The sequence below is a fragment of the Mycteria americana genome, chromosome 1 (assembly GCF_035582795.1).
Source record: "Mycteria americana isolate JAX WOST 10 ecotype Jacksonville Zoo and Gardens chromosome 1, USCA_MyAme_1.0, whole genome shotgun sequence".
Lineage (NCBI taxonomy): Eukaryota > Metazoa > Chordata > Aves > Ciconiiformes > Ciconiidae > Mycteria > Mycteria americana.
The window spans coordinates 35,962,465-35,979,383 of NC_134365.1; the positions used below are offsets into that span (position 1 = coordinate 35,962,465).

The window sequence follows — 16,919 nt, forward strand, 5'->3', positions numbered from 1 at the left end:
ATCCAGTGCCTTTTTTCTCCTTTTACTAAAGTAGCTTGATATGGATTTGTGCATCTGCTGGGCATATCCTCCACCACATGCGTGCACACTATTTGCACACAGGCATGGGCAGACTGTTGGTACTACAGCCTTATGTGCGTGAAAACTGAGAATGTGTGCACACACACCTAATAGTGGGAATTCACAAAGTGGAAGATTTGCATACTTATTTTGGTACAAAGAGCTTCAACCCATTTTACCAGCCACCAGTAGCTGTGGCAGGATCACACTCTCTTAGAAGCTGAACATACTTAACACAGTAAATCCAGAGATAAAAGTTCTAGTCAAATAAAGGTGCAGACATGCAACAGAAGGCACCTACATATGCAACACTATCTACAAACATAATTCACACTTTTCATTCTTCATACACTAATGTGGGTCAGAGACCACATGGCAGCATATTTTATTAAAAGTAATGTGCAAATAAGATGCATGATACCTGCAAACAGCATGGAGTTTCCATTTGTAAAAAGGTACAAGTAACAGTACAAAATTAGAATGCTTACTACTCATTTCAATAAAATGAAGTCTGACATAGAAATACATATGCTGTATTATTTACACCATTAATTTACAAAAGATATTATTTGCATAAAACAAAGCTATAAAATAATTAGAAATATAGTATTTTTATAAGGAATGTTTTCCCTGTATAAAAACGTAGAGCATTTTGGCAATTATGCTTTATTTGAATAAAAATGCATTTATTTGTTCTGAATTCATAGCATCATGTAGTTTCTTTCTTCCCTTCTTCCTTTCCTTATTCCCTTTTTAAATAAAATTCCACACTGAGGTAGTAGTATGTCAAAGTATTTCTTTGGTTCCAGAAATCAATGGCAGGTCCAAAAGGAGCTATGTATCCAAATCACAGGATTGGAAAGTAGAAGTCCTAAAGTTTTCAAAGCACTGTTTGTAAGTATAAATGCTGTTTTCTCCTCTAGAAACTGTCCTTTCCTTTCCATCTTCATCTGCCTCTGCATCGAAGTCCAGTGAGGCATGAGGATTATTATGGGAGGTTTTTGGTTGGCAATTTGCTGGCTGTCTACAACTTGAAAGAGAGTCCAGCTGAGGCCTCCATAAAGGCTTTCCAAATGTTCCTGAAAGACAGTAAATGAGTAAGTAGTACAGAAATACTGATGCTAACAGTTTTGTGTCTCACTAAGGGCTGTATGTTAGAATGCAAGCCAAGGATCAACACAAGCAACAGTTCACCAAAGTGAGATTTTACTTAACTGTTATTTTACCCCTTAAAAGAAAACATCTGTGTGATCACAAGCATAAGGCAAGATTCTGCCACCTGAGACATTAAAAACATTTCCAAAGTAAAGGTATAGCCACGCACAACTTCATTACTTTTGTTTTCATGACTACTCCCATGCCCATTTTTCTTTGGGGAGGGTGGTGAGGGGGGAGGTGGGCACACAGACCAAACTGCAAACACATCACAAGACACCTTCTAATGCAAAAGTCACAACAGTCTCCCTGTTTTGCTCGTCAGTGAACGAATGGCACATGAAATCTGCCATGCAGTTCAGCAAAAATAATTTAAAAAAAATGAAAACCCCAATATGTATAGGGTTATACAACATCCTCCCACTGTGCAATCTGAATGCTAAACCAATCTTTTTCTGGCTAGCATCTCCCATTAATAATAAAGGTCTCGCCAGCCAAATTCTCCATTCACACCTCTTCATCTCTTTGCCCACAACTGGCTAGAACAGATGTAGCCCAAAGAGAATTTGGCATTTCAGTTGAATCTTTATTAATCATTATCTGGATTCACTAGCCAGAAAATACTTAGTGTGCCTGTCACTCTTCACCATTGGGAAAGTGTCAGCGTCAACACCTCTGCAAGAAGGGCCTTCTCTTTTTTCAATGAAGAAAGATACAGCCACTGCAAATCATAGTGTCTGTAAATGACACTCAGAAGACTTCTTTTTAGAGGACAATGTGCCACAGGCTGATTTTGTAGAGCTCAGTTTTTATTAATAACTTAACACTACAATAATACATTTTGCACCCAAAAAGCCATACTTCTAGTTTTGCTTAGTTGCTAGAAGCAAAGGTTTCAAGTAAAACTGTAATCTGAGAAGTTACTAAAAATGGATTTGGACAACGTCCATATTTGCATCAATGATCTGCTCCTAACACAACATTAAAGGATGTGCCTCACAGCACCAAAGCTACAAACGAATCCTGTCTGAAAAAAATATCCAAGCTATGAACTTTCTGGCTCACGCATCAACAGTGATGTTAATGCTAGCTGTCTTCTTCATTGTGATTGTAGAGGCAAAAGGGGGGCTGAATTTGAAGACAATGATGCTGAAGAAGCGAATCCACAACTAAAGACAAGAAATCTATCAAGACTTCTTCCATAGCCACCACCTCCAAGATCTAACCATAGGCTCTTTGAGAGAAGAGTGCTAACAATTATGAAGCGTCCAAGACAAAGATGATGCAACTTGGGTGGGGTAGTAGCTCAGAGAACTGACAAGAAAAGTAGCCCAGTATAGATTTTTAAGTCAGAAAGGGGAATATGAGCCCTCGAGGTTGCATTAACTCCTGTGTATACCGACATACAGTAGAACTACTTTCTGCAGGAGACATGTGGTAAAGCCCTATCTGCACAGTCCCACCACAGCAATAGTGGCAGGCAGCCAGGAGAACGTGTGTAGTCCCAGGGCCTCTGCCAGATGTCATGGCATCTGCAACGTTTTACAGTCCAAACATCTGGCTTTCGAAGGGAGAAAACTTCAGAGCTTGCACCTCCCTCCCCACCCCCTGAGAACAAAGAGCCCAGTGATGCACATTCCCCCAGATCCCCTTGCAAAGCCAGCAGACCCAGGACTTGATCAACTATGCTGACACACCAGCCAGGAGACAATCCACGGTACCAGGGCCGCACTTGGTGCTCAGGTATCACAGGGATGAAAGCAGTATGTGGGTTTATATACATTTTAAACCAACCAACCAAACCAACGCCCAAAATCTGGGGAGCTTCAAAGGTAAAGCAATGCTTTTCTCCTTCCCCCCACCTCTCCCTGCAATCTGGATTAAAATTGTAAACCCTGAATTAAGCTTCAGGAACTCTTTTTTCATACACACCATGAAAAAAAGACAACAAAGGAGGGGTAGAGAGGGTATTTTTCCACAGTGCCTTACTTGGAAGGGTAAATAGTTCTGGCTCACTGTGTTATAAAATATATCCTCATACACTGGAGTTCAAGTCTCCCCACCTGCCCTGAGCCCTCCTGGGACCTTGCACACCTTTTGCCTGTCAGGCAAAACTTCTGGTATGCCTGAAGTTTGTCAAGGTGCATTTAAGTAAGTACCCTAACATTTAGGGAAATCTGCCAGCTATATTAAGATAAAAGATAAGAATCACACCACTGATGAGATTTTTATGTAAGTGTGAGCTATTAAGATCTCCTGGTAATCTAAATATGCTCATTACGCAGTTTTACTGTAATCACTTTTCTGTTCCTGAACTGTAAACATTTGGGACTTTGTATCTAACGGTCCTTAAAGTCACGTTTCCTGAGAAGCAGAAGTGGGCTCACAGTTACACCTGGAGGTGAACCACCTCACTGGACTACCACATTTGACCTGAGGACTCCTTCGATGTATGTCAGTTCTGCTTCTGACCAAGCCCCAAGCTGCTCCCTTTGTAACACAGGATAGGGCCCATCTCCTGGCTAACTCCCGGTAGGATCCAGAGGGCACCCTAAGTTCTGGGGCATCCAACTGTCCTCACGCACTGCAGTGGAGAGAGAGCAAGCCTACGTGTACAGTTCAGTTGTGCGAGCCTTAAAAAATAGATACTGCAGTATCGCAAGTTACTCAGGGAGGAAGAGGGGGAAAGAAAACAAAAAGACAAGAACACATGCAAAAACATCAAGGACAACTCTCAAACTGCCTTTCCTCAGCTAATTCCCGTCTCTCCTCTCCTCTCTGAAGCATTTATATTCCACATGCTGTATTATCTTCCTAAATTCATAGACACTCACAAAAAGAAGCCCACGCAAAACTGCACAAAATTAGTTTTTCACAACACTAGCTATACGAGCATCTAAACACTACTACAGAATTACCTGTTGTAGGAATGGGAAAGAAAAAGCTGAGAAATCAGTTTTGCTTAGTATTGGAAGTAGGAAATGAGACAGCAAGGATACCAGCAGCTTGAATAAAAACCAATAGGTAGAACATACCCATGAAAGTGCTGTTACTGATAATAGATGAGGGTTCCAAACTTCTGTTTAAATCAAATGTGTCTGAGTTCAGACTTCTGCTTTTTAGTCCAGTTCCTTCATTTTGAGCGTAAATGGAGTTAATCAATTTGCTACTTGTAGCCTGCATCCCGATAATGCCAACACGCTGGTCAAAAGGATCTTCCAGTGGAGGTGAGTATTGATAGCACTCCTTTTTCTTTAAATATCCAGACTCATAAGGGTCCAAGCATGCTGGGCTGCAACCTAAAGAAAATGAAAAATTGTTTTTATACAGATTCATCACAGCACAAGATGAAACTAGGACTAAAACTGTGTTGTGTCCCCCCCAACTTACTTGCACTGTATGCTTCAAAGGCCTCAGAGCCATACGTGTTTCCTTTTAAATACAAAGTCCCTGAAGTCCCCAGATAGTGGCATAGGAATGGATCTGCAACACCCTCCAAGTCTGTTTCACTGCCGTTATCTAGATGGCAAATGCCTTAAAAATAAAATTGACGTTTCAGCGTATGGTCTTTTCTTAAGCATCAGCTTATAGTTTCTTGGGTAAGTTTTCTTCTTTTAAGAACCCCGTCTGTTCAACTAAATTTCATAGTGTATTTAGAGCTTGCTTAAGTTTAACCTGACCTTTTGATAAGAACTCTAATTCTAGCAAGTGTTCAATTAATTAGCTTGACAGAGAATGTGTCACACTTTGCATCATTATACAGTCCCTGGATAACAGAACAAACCCAATCACAGGCATCAGAACCAGGGACTTCCTTCCTCTAAAGCACTGGAACCCAGGCTCATGCTCTGTCACAAAGCAACCTTTCAGAGCAGAGTGCTAATGAGAAAGTTCCAGGTGGAAGAATCTGAGGGAGTCACTGACTGCTCGAACAGCCATACTGACTTTCAACTGAATGGTTCCTGAAAGCTGTAAATCTGGTCTGTGGTTCTTGCTCCACAAAGAGGCTGCTGCTTTCACCATCTTACAACTGCAGAACTCTCTCATCACTGCTCCATTCCCACCTGCCCCAACTCCTGACTGTATCTCAACCCCAACCCCTTCCCAGCAAGGTGCCTTTTCCTCCCTAACCCAGGTATGTTCTGGACTCTCAGGGGCCACATTTATAAATATTAAGTACTGCAGCTTTTAACTTGCAATCACCTTAAATCCTTTACTGACTCTGACCCTAATGACTTTTCTAACAGGAAAGTTTAATCAGTTATATTATGCTAAAGTTACACTGGTGTTATCACCCATTAAAAGCAGCCTTTTCAAGCCATAACAGAGGAAGACATGCTGCTGTAATTCCTTTTGGACACTCTTGTTTTGGAAATGTGATCATCAGTTTAAATTTACCCTTGAGACTAGAGAAAAACTTTGATTTAAGCAAAGCCATAACGTCATTTGGATGAACAGAACCAAGTTTCCCTTCTTATCTCGTTGAAGCAATCCCAAGCAATAAATTTCACATGCTCTCAAACTTCAGTGAAGATGTTTCTTTAGTGTTATTTCTATTAGTTAGAAAGACAATAGCCAAACTGCAGCTACTCAAGCAACATGGAAAATTTGCTTAACATTTTAGACCTACCATTACTGTCCCTCTGCTGCAAGAAATACCCTCCCACGGAAGAAGTGAGGAACTGATGATGACTGCCATTTTCAGATGAACCATATCCATCCTGCCTTTCAGCCAGTGTCCCTTGGGATGACAGGTAACTTGGAATGTCAGCAGGCAAATTTGTTTCATCTGTGGGGAAGCAAAACACACACAAAAGCCATCAGCATACTTCAGAGTTTGTAGAAGCATTTTTAAACTTGTCAGCAAAGCGCTGAAGGTAACAAGTAATTCACTCTTCTGACTCTGAGTCAAAGCACACAAAGTCATTGCAAAGCAACCACAAACATTTTTTTTTCCCCTTTCCAAAGCAAATCTTCAGTTTACACACCTGTATTTGTGATGCTGCAATCTTCATTTCTCCTTCTGGTGTGGTAGATGATGACCACCCACACCAAGGAAGTGCCCACCACACAGCAAACCACAGCTATGATCACAATGCCAACTGTGGCCCATCCATCATCATCAAGTGATGGGGCAATGTTTTGAGGAGAATCACAGGTGGGAGTAGGAATTACGTTAAGACGGATGTTGCCTCGTTCCGTTCCAAGCGTATTAGACATTTCACAAGTATATTTCCCAGCATCTTCTACATCTGTATCCACAATAATTAGTAACTGATTGCCTGCAGCAAAGAAATGTCTTTCCGTTACCATGAGAGGGCTGTCATCCTTAGTCCAGTTCAGTCGGGGTGGAGGGCTACCACCAGCAATACACTGCAAGACTGCAGTTTCACCTTTTGTTACAGTTCGATCCAGCAAAGGCCGCAAAAATGATGGTGTTTCTGAAAAGAAAGCATAAGCCTTATATTCTAAATGACCTTGCAAGAATGGGAACATGTCCCTTTTCCTTCACAGCTCAAGGGGAAAAGCTAAATTAAATGCATCAGTAAGGCCTAATGAAGCTTACTCTCATTCTCAGAAAAAACACATTCAAGGAATTTGAAATCAGAGCCTACAGTTTACTTGTCAATTGATCAGACCTAGACACTTGATTACCTTAGAAGGTAAGAAGGTCAAATCATACATGCTCAAGATTGCAGAGAACTAGATTAAAAACGGTTAACAAAACATCAGGAAATTGAAAGTTAAACAAAATCTCCTGTCTCTAAACAAAAAATAACAGCCCCTTTTTTTTTGCCCCCTGCATATCAGACATTGTGTACAGACTGAGGAACGTAACTAACTTTTATTATTCTGCATCATAATAGTGATTGTGTGCTGGAGTACATATTTCTAATCTGTAAGTATGTGTCAATACAAATTATTTCATAATATTTTTATTCTATACAGCACTTTCATAACAATGCTATTTTTAATCAGGTGACAATTTAAAAAGTGCTCAGCAATAGTTCAGTTCTTCAAGGAGATTATGCCACTCAGGATTGCCAATGCCTTACCTAGTACTGTTAACGTTGCGTTAGCTGAAATGCTTCCAGCAGTGTTTTGAGCTGTACAGCTATAAACACCTGTGTCCTCAATCTTTACATCAACAATAAAAAATACGTCATCTTCAGGCATGACATGCATGCGCCTCTTGCGTGCTGCAGGAAAATCTGTTCCACCATCTTTCTGCCAAGCAATCTGTGGGACAGGATGCCCAACTGCAGCACATTCCAAACGTGCCATTGCCCCAGCACGAATGGTTAAGTCCATGGGGATCTTCGTAAATGAAGGCAGCACTAAAGAAAAGTTAGCGATACCAAAATGAATAAATGAAACATACTTTTCCTTTTTTGCACAGCATATTCTTAACATCCTTCTTGGGCCTAAAAATTTTGAGAAGCATACAACCTAAATTTATCAGTAGCCAGCAAAGAGAAAGCGAAGGAGCTGCAAAGTATGTGAGACGATCTAGATCAAAATCTCATTTCTGCTAACAGCCTCCTACATGACCTTTCCGTAGTACCTTGAAACAGAGTATAAACTTACCTCCTGTGAAGAAAAGATTAATGTTTTCCAGTCTTGTTACATAGATTTTGTCAGATTTACTACAAATTGGGTCTGTTATTTGTTTTTTCCTATACTGTGGTTCAGGACAATGGGGCCAAATGTAAAACTGAACGGTGATCTTGGAACTAGACACATTTTAAGAAATAGTCTCAGCTTATTAAGGGATCTTTGCAGATGATGAGAATGGAAAAAACTATGTTTACATGTCTTGATTAAAATCATTCGACTTTAAGTCCACAAGAAAAAAGTAACATACTTACTGTTTACTGTAAGTTTGGCTTTGACAGAGTAGGATGAACCAAAATGATTTGAAATAACACACTGGTATTTCCCTTCACTACTGAATTCAACATTGCGCAGTCGAAGGATGGTAGTGTACTCCATCACTTCACCGCCCTGTGCCCGGAGGTGTGCATAATTCTCCATTTCAGCATCTTGCAGTAATTCATTGTCTTTCTTCCATGCAAAAGTCATCGGGGAATCACTGCTGCTGGCTGCCGAACATACAAAACTCAAATTGGAGCCTTTGATTGCTGACTGGGTTTCTGGCTGGACAGTGATCTGTGGTTTAGGAAAATCATCTGCACAGAAGGGAGAAAAAGAAAAAGTAACACAGAGGAAGAGAAAAAAAAATGTGTGAGGCCTGAGGACTCTTTTTAGAAAGCGTTTGTAAGCCTTGTTTTGATTTGAGTGAAGAGTCAGATAAGTATTTATAAAATGCATACACAAATGCTTTCATTTTAAATTTCGTTAGCCTTAGGGCATTTAAAGATGCCATATTTATGAGTTTATTGTGCCAAGTCATCTCTTATTGAAGAGAAAGTACATTTAAAAGCAGACTGTGTGTACAGTTTGTTCAAGAACAGCACTAAAGAGGACAGAACTACCCCCTGACATCCGCAAGAACTATTCTGAATGTCAATCATGAAGTCTACCCTTCATCTTTACAACACCTCAGGCTGCTGTGAGTTTTTCTTTATTGAAAGCATAGTCCTTCTGCCATCAGAAACTGCAAGTTAAAGTCGAGGGTTTCCCCAAATCCACAAAAAAACATCAAGTACAAAAGTCACTGCTCCAGTGATTTGTGGCTGTTTGGTCCACTTTACAAACACAGTAGTGCTGAAAATCCATTAAGCAGGGCAGCACACAAGAATTTCAAGAGATTAGTTTCTGGAGGTCCCTTTACTATTGGAAAGTTCCTTTAAAAGTACCATTTTGTGAGTTTACAGAATCAGTTGCCTTCTGAACTATTTGTTCTGTCAATTGCATGTACATTGCATGTACAAAAGGAGTGGCAATTAAATGCTTGGTCTCCCAAAAGCAAAAGCCTTAGAGTATTCTCAACTTTCAAGATGTCTCCTACCTCCTGACAAAGACACAAGCCCAAACTTCACAGGCACTGCAGAAAAAGCCCTGAGCCCCAACTACTCCTTACTGCAGACCCTGCCTGCACTGCAGAGAGTCAGGTTTTACCTAGCCCCTTTGCCTCCTTACGTCTCATCTGCTTGGGAACAACACACCAGGGTCAAAGTGTAATTTCACTGAAGAACCTCCACCCTGCGTTACAAAAGAAAATGAGATGTGCAGGTAGCCTGAAATTGAGCTGCCTGCAGAACACTTGCAGGTCTGGAGCTGCGCTCCAGCCACAGGGCAACATGGATCCCCCCGATCTGGAACCCTAAGCATGGGTCTTAAGAATCTCCCAGGCCATTTGGTTTTCATGCTTCATACCCATGCCTTAAGTCCTCCATGACAAACTATACCATTTGCAAATTCAGTTGATAGTTATCCCTGTGCAAAGTAGTGAAAGTAAGTAAAACATTGTAAATACTTAAGTTAGCCTTGTGAAAGGACAGGAGAACATACTTAATTCTGTTTTAATTATACTGTCAATGGAATAATAAAATATTTTAAAATCTTAATTATTTGGCAAGAAGGGGGGATGAAAAGGTCACTCAAATAAGTAGATACTACAAAATACAGAAGAACGCTCTAGGATGAGACTGGCAATATGAACAGAATAATTTGAGAGTGTATTTGAATACATGTATCAGAAATGCACACACATATATATATACACCCAGATACATAAACACATATACACACAGACACACACACACTCTGAGAAATATATTTCTCATTTTACAGAAGCCACTTGGCTACTATATATAGAAGCCACTCGACTACCCTGTAACAGAAAACAAGCTATTCATCACCTAGATGGTACTCTTTCAGCATCACTATGTTAAACTGAAGTAATTAGTACAGGTCAAAAAAGCATCTATTCTGTTTTTCTTCCACAGTTATCTTTAGTACAGAAATGTCTCACGATTTGTTTCAGCTTGAAAGACATGATCTTAGGAAGCACAAATTACACAGATTTTCTATATTTTTTTTAGTTTCACAGATATGGAACCCTTGCCTAACACATCCTTTCCTTTAACAAATTTAGGATGACTCCCTCCTATCTCCTAGCTGTTTTCAAAAACATAACTTGGCATAACTGGAGGATTTATACACTCATAAATTATACATAATAAATTATTTATTTTAATTTCAGACAGGCCTTAACACACTCCTCTTGAAAATGCTACAAAAGCAAAAGTGGCCATTGTAAACTTATAAGGCAAGGTGTGTACAACCAAATGTCTAGTGATGACATACTTCAAAGATTTAATAAACAGTGAAACACTCATTGATTGTATTAAGAGATTCTAGTTAATTCTGCATGACCATTACTTTACATATTAAATGTAACAACTCTTAGTACATCCCTTTTTGCTAATATATCTTAAAGGTTTTGAAACTAATTCATTAAAAATGGCATTCAGCAGCTAAAAGAAAGATCATGATCCCCCGTGGTTTAACAAATAAGAGATATATATTTAAATCCCTCAATTTAATTTCTTGCCAGAATGAGTTTCTCATTAATAAGGATGTCTACTTCATATATACTCCATTAGCTATCAAGTAATCTGTAATTTCCTGCACTATGCCAATTTCTCCTTTTCAGCAGTAGCTAGATTATGCACCATCTACTCATTATTTAACATTAGTATATTAAACATTTGACTGCTAATAGGAAGGGAGAAAACAAGTTTTGTACACTATTTTATATTCTGTGCCTGCTTTCCCACTGAAAAAAGGGCACAAGTGGCAACAGTAAAAATTAAGCAGTCATATTTGCTATGAGAGGAAAGTTATTGAGAAGCCAAATATAGCTATTTTTTTGTCTCCAAAGAACATAAAGTTTGAATTTTCTTTTGTTAGAAAAATGAAATGTATACAACAAAACCCACATGAAATCCAGTTAGTTTTTAATTTCCTGATATTTTCAAAGTTCCCACTTAATGTAACGGAGTACTCAAATACACCTCTTTACTCTGAATGCTTAGCTTCATTTTGAATACAGAACATAATTTATAGGTGATAATGAATGTTACTAAACACACATAGAGAAGTTTCATTTTTAAGGTGGATGAGGATGCTATCACCTCATTCTCAAGTCTTAAAGTAAAAATATTTTACTAGCATTTACTATCTGGCGTACTGAGATACAAAATATCAGTAGCATAACTGTGGTAATCGGACGTTTTAAAGTACAGTTTACGTACAGGCAATAACTTACACAGCCCAAATAATTTTTTAAGTAGACAACAAGCACACATAGAAAAGGTCAGAGCTGAGGCCAGTATGGCTATTTTACCTTTAAACTTTCTCAGCTGTGGAATAACCTCAAGACTGATGAAGTATGAAAATAATTTATAAATAATCAAACCCAAAAACTGCATCTTAAGTTTGCCAAAATATGTCTCACTTAAAAATGTAGTTATCTAAACAATATCCATCTTTTAAATCTAGAGGCATATACATCTACCACCACAAACTATTGAGCTTTCCCTTTCACGGTATGCTATGTACTATGTAAGAAAGCTGTACATGAAAAAAGTCAGAAAACAGTCACTCCCCATCTTGTACAAAGCCACAAGCTTTGAGCAGCTACATCACAGTTTGGGAACAGAGAAAGAAATGTTAACAAATATTAAATCCTCTCCATTTTATTAGAGAAATCAAAACATATCAAAGAAACCACAACAAAAATCAATGCATTCAGCAAAATTTGTTCTATGGAATGAGGAATAGAGGCTATACTCACCACAGACAAAACCATCCAGGCTGACAGCAAAAATACTTCTCCCTTTTAGCAGTTGAGGATGGGCACAACTGGCAGTTACAAAGCTCTGAAAGTTGTTCTCTGACATCCACTGTGGTAGCCATTTTAACTGGCAGTCACACAAAAGACTCGACGTGTTTAAGTGCCTAAGAAAAAGCAATTACATTCAAAGCTGTTCGCTTGTTTTTTCTGTTTGTAATACAGATCTGTATGAGCACTTGTCAGTAACAAAACTAAATTTTTAGGCTAAATGCTTATATCACAAGAGAAAGACAGCAGTATTATTTAGCCCAGATGCGGTGACTCCATTGTCATGACTCCTACATTCTACAAAGCAGACATGTTATCCTGAACTCCCAGCTTCTGCTATGAATATGAGTCCAGGCAGACAGGCATGTTTGTAGTGTCTTGGGTACAAAACTACAGTCAGCAGTAGGACACGCAGAACGGGCACACAGGAGAACAGTCCAGAATGGAAGCGCTCTGGAAGCTAACATCAAAAAATTCTGAGACAATTTCATTCCCTCATTTCCATTTCAGTCAGAATTTATCTTGGGGAACATATTTAAAAAGGGGAGTGGGGAGAGGAAGAATAGTCAAGTGTTGAAATAACAAGTGCAGAACTGGTTATCAGCTTAGCTAACCTATACAAATAGCTACTTTCACAGAGGGGAAAAAAAAATAAGAAAACAAAGGGATATTCTCTGAAGTATTAAGAATCAGGAGTTGAAGTAGGAAGAGTTCTCAGTTTTGGATGAAAACTCAGAATCACCCCTAAAAAACGTATTCAAAAACACAGTCAGTAATAAAATTCCTCTCTTCAAACCTTACCTGCTCTTGGAAGAAAAGCAAAATAATTTATGGATTCAGGGAGAGAAACAGCTTTAAAAGTAAACAAAGAGATACTAATTCTTGATTTCTTCTTGAAGAAATGGAAGAGTGTCTCTGTGCTCCTTTTTCACACTAACACTGCATAGATAAAACCCAGGGATGCCAGCTCACCAGTTCACATTGAGATGAAACGGGTCATCTTTCACTGAAGTTCTAGGAGCATTCTTGTTATTCTTAGGAGGCAGAGAAACCACAGTATTTTTTGCTACCCTGATGCAGTGAGTAACTGTGATATTATTTTCAGATTTACTCTCTAGGGGCCTCAGAATAAAATTACTAGATGGGAATTTATACTAAATCATCTTACTTCTGGGAAAGTACTTTCTACCATCTGTCTACATCTTCCTCAAACATAATGGATGTCTACCAGGTGTTTCAAGAAAAGTACAGAAAAAAACCCCAACAAATCTTTAATAGTTATTTCACTGAAGTGTTTGGAGTCTGGTATCTTGTAGCATCTTACACTTTCTGGAGCAGTGTTAGCCTGTCATTCCATCACATTTGATGACTCTTCAAATCATCTATATCAATCCTTAACTGTCAGCACTGTGCTCCCACTGCTCCTCTTGTGCCAAATCTAGCAATTGCCCTGCAGCCGGTTGAGTGAGTTCAGCAAACTAATCAAGCAATACAACCAGGTCCAACTCAAGGAAGAGGAAATGCAGAAAATCCCTGGCTATGGGTAGAAGCATGGCTACTGCTTTCTAGAGCAGCTGCAGCTATACTAGGATATGGGTAACATCAAACTGAACTTCAAATGAACCAAATATTGTCCAGATACAAGAAATAAATATTTTACAGTACAAACAATCATACACTGGAACAATCTCGGCAGGGATGGGGTTGCGTCTCCAGCACTGGAGGATTTCAAGACACAACTGGACAGGGTGCTAGATAATCTCATCTAGGTTCCCTTTTCCACGAAAGATAACCTTCTGAGGTCCCTTCTAATCTGGGCTGTTCTATGATTCTATGAAATACACAAGGCTCCTCGTTCCTTTCTCTACGGCACTCAACATGGAGTAACACTGTAAGATGAGGTAGAGTGCCAGCTGCTAGGGTGGCATTTGATAGGAATCTGGAGAACACAAATGAAAATCTCCAAACAAGCTTCAGGCAGTTTCTACTCATAAGGAGAGCAGCATCTTTTTGTTATTCTTTAGTTTGTTGACAGATTATCCACAGAGCAGCTCAGGACAACAGATCTGACTAGAGAAGGCTGATACGAACAGAGGAGACATAAGATACATGCAAGAAGAAGAATTAGCTGTGCTCAAAACACAGGGATAAGTGACAGTGTTTGTCTGCATTGATCAACAAAGAGGGTAAGAGGACAAAAAACCCCCAAAACTCACTAGAAGAATACCTTCTTCCCAGTGACCGCTTCATGACTTCTCTGAAGATCTGCCCCTTTGCTACCACAGGATAGAAGGACCCAATTACAAGCACTGACAACCAGGTCTTTACAAAAGAATTACAGTACTGCATTTCACTGGTCCAGTAAGCTTTAGCTCAGTGATAGCACCGCTGATCTTATAGCACATTATATCAAAGTCTCCCTTATCTAATACCTATTAGAGATCAGCCAATTTAAAATAAGGACTCTAGACACCAAATGTAGCAGAAAACGAACGCCTGCTATCCTACGCTATCTCACTTAAATACAGTCATCACATAAAACATAAAAAACCCGAAACACTGACATACCCTTTTTACGTGACTTCAGAGAGATTACAGTGGGAGTTTATCACTGCATCAGGCAACATCTTACAAGGCTTTTATTTATATATTTATATGGTTATATATTTAACAGAGGCGATGTCTTTAGATAGAAACTTACAATTCTTTGAGTTTCTTCATTTGTGAAAACGCATTTCCTTGAACTGACATAATTGCATTGTTACTTAGATCTCTAGGGGGAAAAAAAAAAAAAACAAAAATCAAACCAACATTAGAGGAGGAAAGAGTAATTTATTAAACAATGTATTTAAGACTCAAGGAACAGTTTGCTACCTTAGTGATATACAAAGGATCCCCTAGCTCAAACACTAAAAAGACAGGATTAAGGAGTTTTATAGCATGCTTAATACATAACACTTTCTGCATTAATTCCAAAATTCATGTTCAGCATAACTCCAAAAATAAAAGAACCTTCTCAAGGTAACAGTAGCAACCAGGGTAAGTGTACTTCAGTCAAAGTCGTAAGTAAAACTTGTTAGCCCTACTTTTATTTCAATTAGTATCAAAATTCATTTTTTCCAGTGTTGAGATAAATGTGAATTTCTACTACTTACAGGTGTTCAAGTGCATCCAAACCAGAAAATGCTTTCTTTGTAATGGATCTAATCCTGTTTCCTTGGAGTATCCTGAAAAATATAAGTACATGATGCAAAAAAGATGCAATAAAATGGAAGCATTTTTTGAGCTGAACAATTGCATTTTTGGCATTTATTTCTAAACTGTGACTAATATTCACCATTCAACCTTCCCCAATGCAGGAAAAAGTCTCACCTCAAAAAGATACTCATTTATTCCCCTTGAGTAAACATCTAGATTTTACAATGGTTTTAGAAGACATTTAACGTGTACAGTTCAATGATATGTATTATTCTAAATGTATACACATAAGCACCTTTTTATTTCATAGATGTGCATTTGAAAATTTTAATGCAATGAAGCCACTTCCACTGGATGCTGCATTACTTTATCAAAGACTATCCCTGTCACTATGCATTTGTCATATAATGCACTTATTACTTCCTATTATGGGAAATCCCCATTCTTTGAGAACTGTTTGCATAAATACCAGTAATATATAAAATATTTCAGATTAGTTTGACTTGAAAAATCTGGAATTTCTTTTATAGAAAGGAACATTTTGTAGAGAACAAAATGGTAAGGGAGGGGAAAAAAAAAATCATTTCAGCTATGGAAGATACAACATCATTAAGTGTTGGACTTGCCCCTTGAAACACACATAACCTAAGCTAATTTTTTAAAAGGAATGATGAGATACAAATATGGTAGCAATACTCACAGCTTCCTAAGTTTATCTAGGCCAGAGAAGGCACCATTCATATCTTCAATAGTCCATGATATTTCGTTGTTTTTCAGATCCCTGTTTAAGGGGAGAGGGGAAATCAAGCCACAAGAGGTATTAAAAAGAACAAGGTACACACTTCTTCAAGACTATATATTATTTAAAACAAGTTCTACAATAGCTTTCTGGTAGGTTGTTTTTTGCTTGTTTGAGGATTTTTTTGTTTGTTCATTTTTTTTTTTAAGAGAATCTTTCCTGATTAGCTATTTCGTTTCAATTTTTACTGAGAGGCTTTGAAGACTATTAGTACTTTTTTCACTGATAATTAAAAAGATCACAAACCCAACATTTTTAAGAATTGTTAGAAAACAAACCCACATTACCCTACAAGGTATTCAGATACAGGACTATCATAAGAGAAGGAACATCGTAGGATGGGAAGGAATCAACTGTTCCCCCTTCAAAACAAAATACACTCATGCCTTTGTAAGTTCATAGTATTAACACACAGAGAACACACAGAGATTTATTATTAAAGTGAATCATTTTTACATCCTACAACATCCACAAAACTAGCTTGGTTATCTGTGAAGCATAAAGAGATTAGAGATTTGTGAAAAGAACAGAGTGTCAGCAAAGAATCAACAGGGTAGGGCTAGAAGAGAAAAAAAAAAATCTAGGAGAAGTCTAACACTTAATTCCTAGACACCTTGCAAGTCTCTGACTTCCTCTCTTCATGATCTATATCTCTCTGTATACTTAAAAAACATAGCATACACACCTCTGAAATGCATCTTTGCTAGATGCCCAAAGTGTGAGTATGTGAGCAAACCCCTGAAAGTAAAATATTAGCACCCTTTTCAAAGCCTAGAGGGAAAGGCAACCATTTCATTCATCTGGCTAACAGATGGGTCAATGGTATGCAATTGTAAGATTTTAATGAAGTGGAATATATTTAGATTAGTTACTTCTTTCTTCCCCTTCCATTAA

At 38.4% G+C, this 16,919-nt stretch overlaps 1 protein-coding gene across 1 annotated transcript in view; it reads right to left on the minus strand.

Annotated features, from left to right (window-relative positions):
* Window positions 1-695: 695 nt before the first annotated feature.
* LRIG3 (leucine rich repeats and immunoglobulin like domains 3) overlaps window positions 696-16,919 on the minus strand; it is a 43,299-nt gene continuing 27,075 nt past the window's right edge. The window contains exons 9-19 of the mRNA XM_075491605.1: window positions 15,927-16,007; window positions 15,184-15,255; window positions 14,730-14,801; window positions 11,981-12,144; window positions 8,085-8,405; window positions 7,272-7,553; window positions 6,204-6,656; window positions 5,846-6,004; window positions 4,606-4,749; window positions 4,251-4,514; window positions 696-1,139 (exon numbers count right to left, since the gene is read on the minus strand). Coding sequence (XP_075347720.1) covers window positions 895-1,139; window positions 4,251-4,514; window positions 4,606-4,749; window positions 5,846-6,004; window positions 6,204-6,656; window positions 7,272-7,553; window positions 8,085-8,405; window positions 11,981-12,144; window positions 14,730-14,801; window positions 15,184-15,255; window positions 15,927-16,007 — 2,257 coding nt within the window. The 3' untranslated portion in view covers window positions 696-894. The remainder of the gene's footprint in view (window positions 1,140-4,250; window positions 4,515-4,605; window positions 4,750-5,845; window positions 6,005-6,203; window positions 6,657-7,271; window positions 7,554-8,084; window positions 8,406-11,980; window positions 12,145-14,729; window positions 14,802-15,183; window positions 15,256-15,926; window positions 16,008-16,919) is intronic.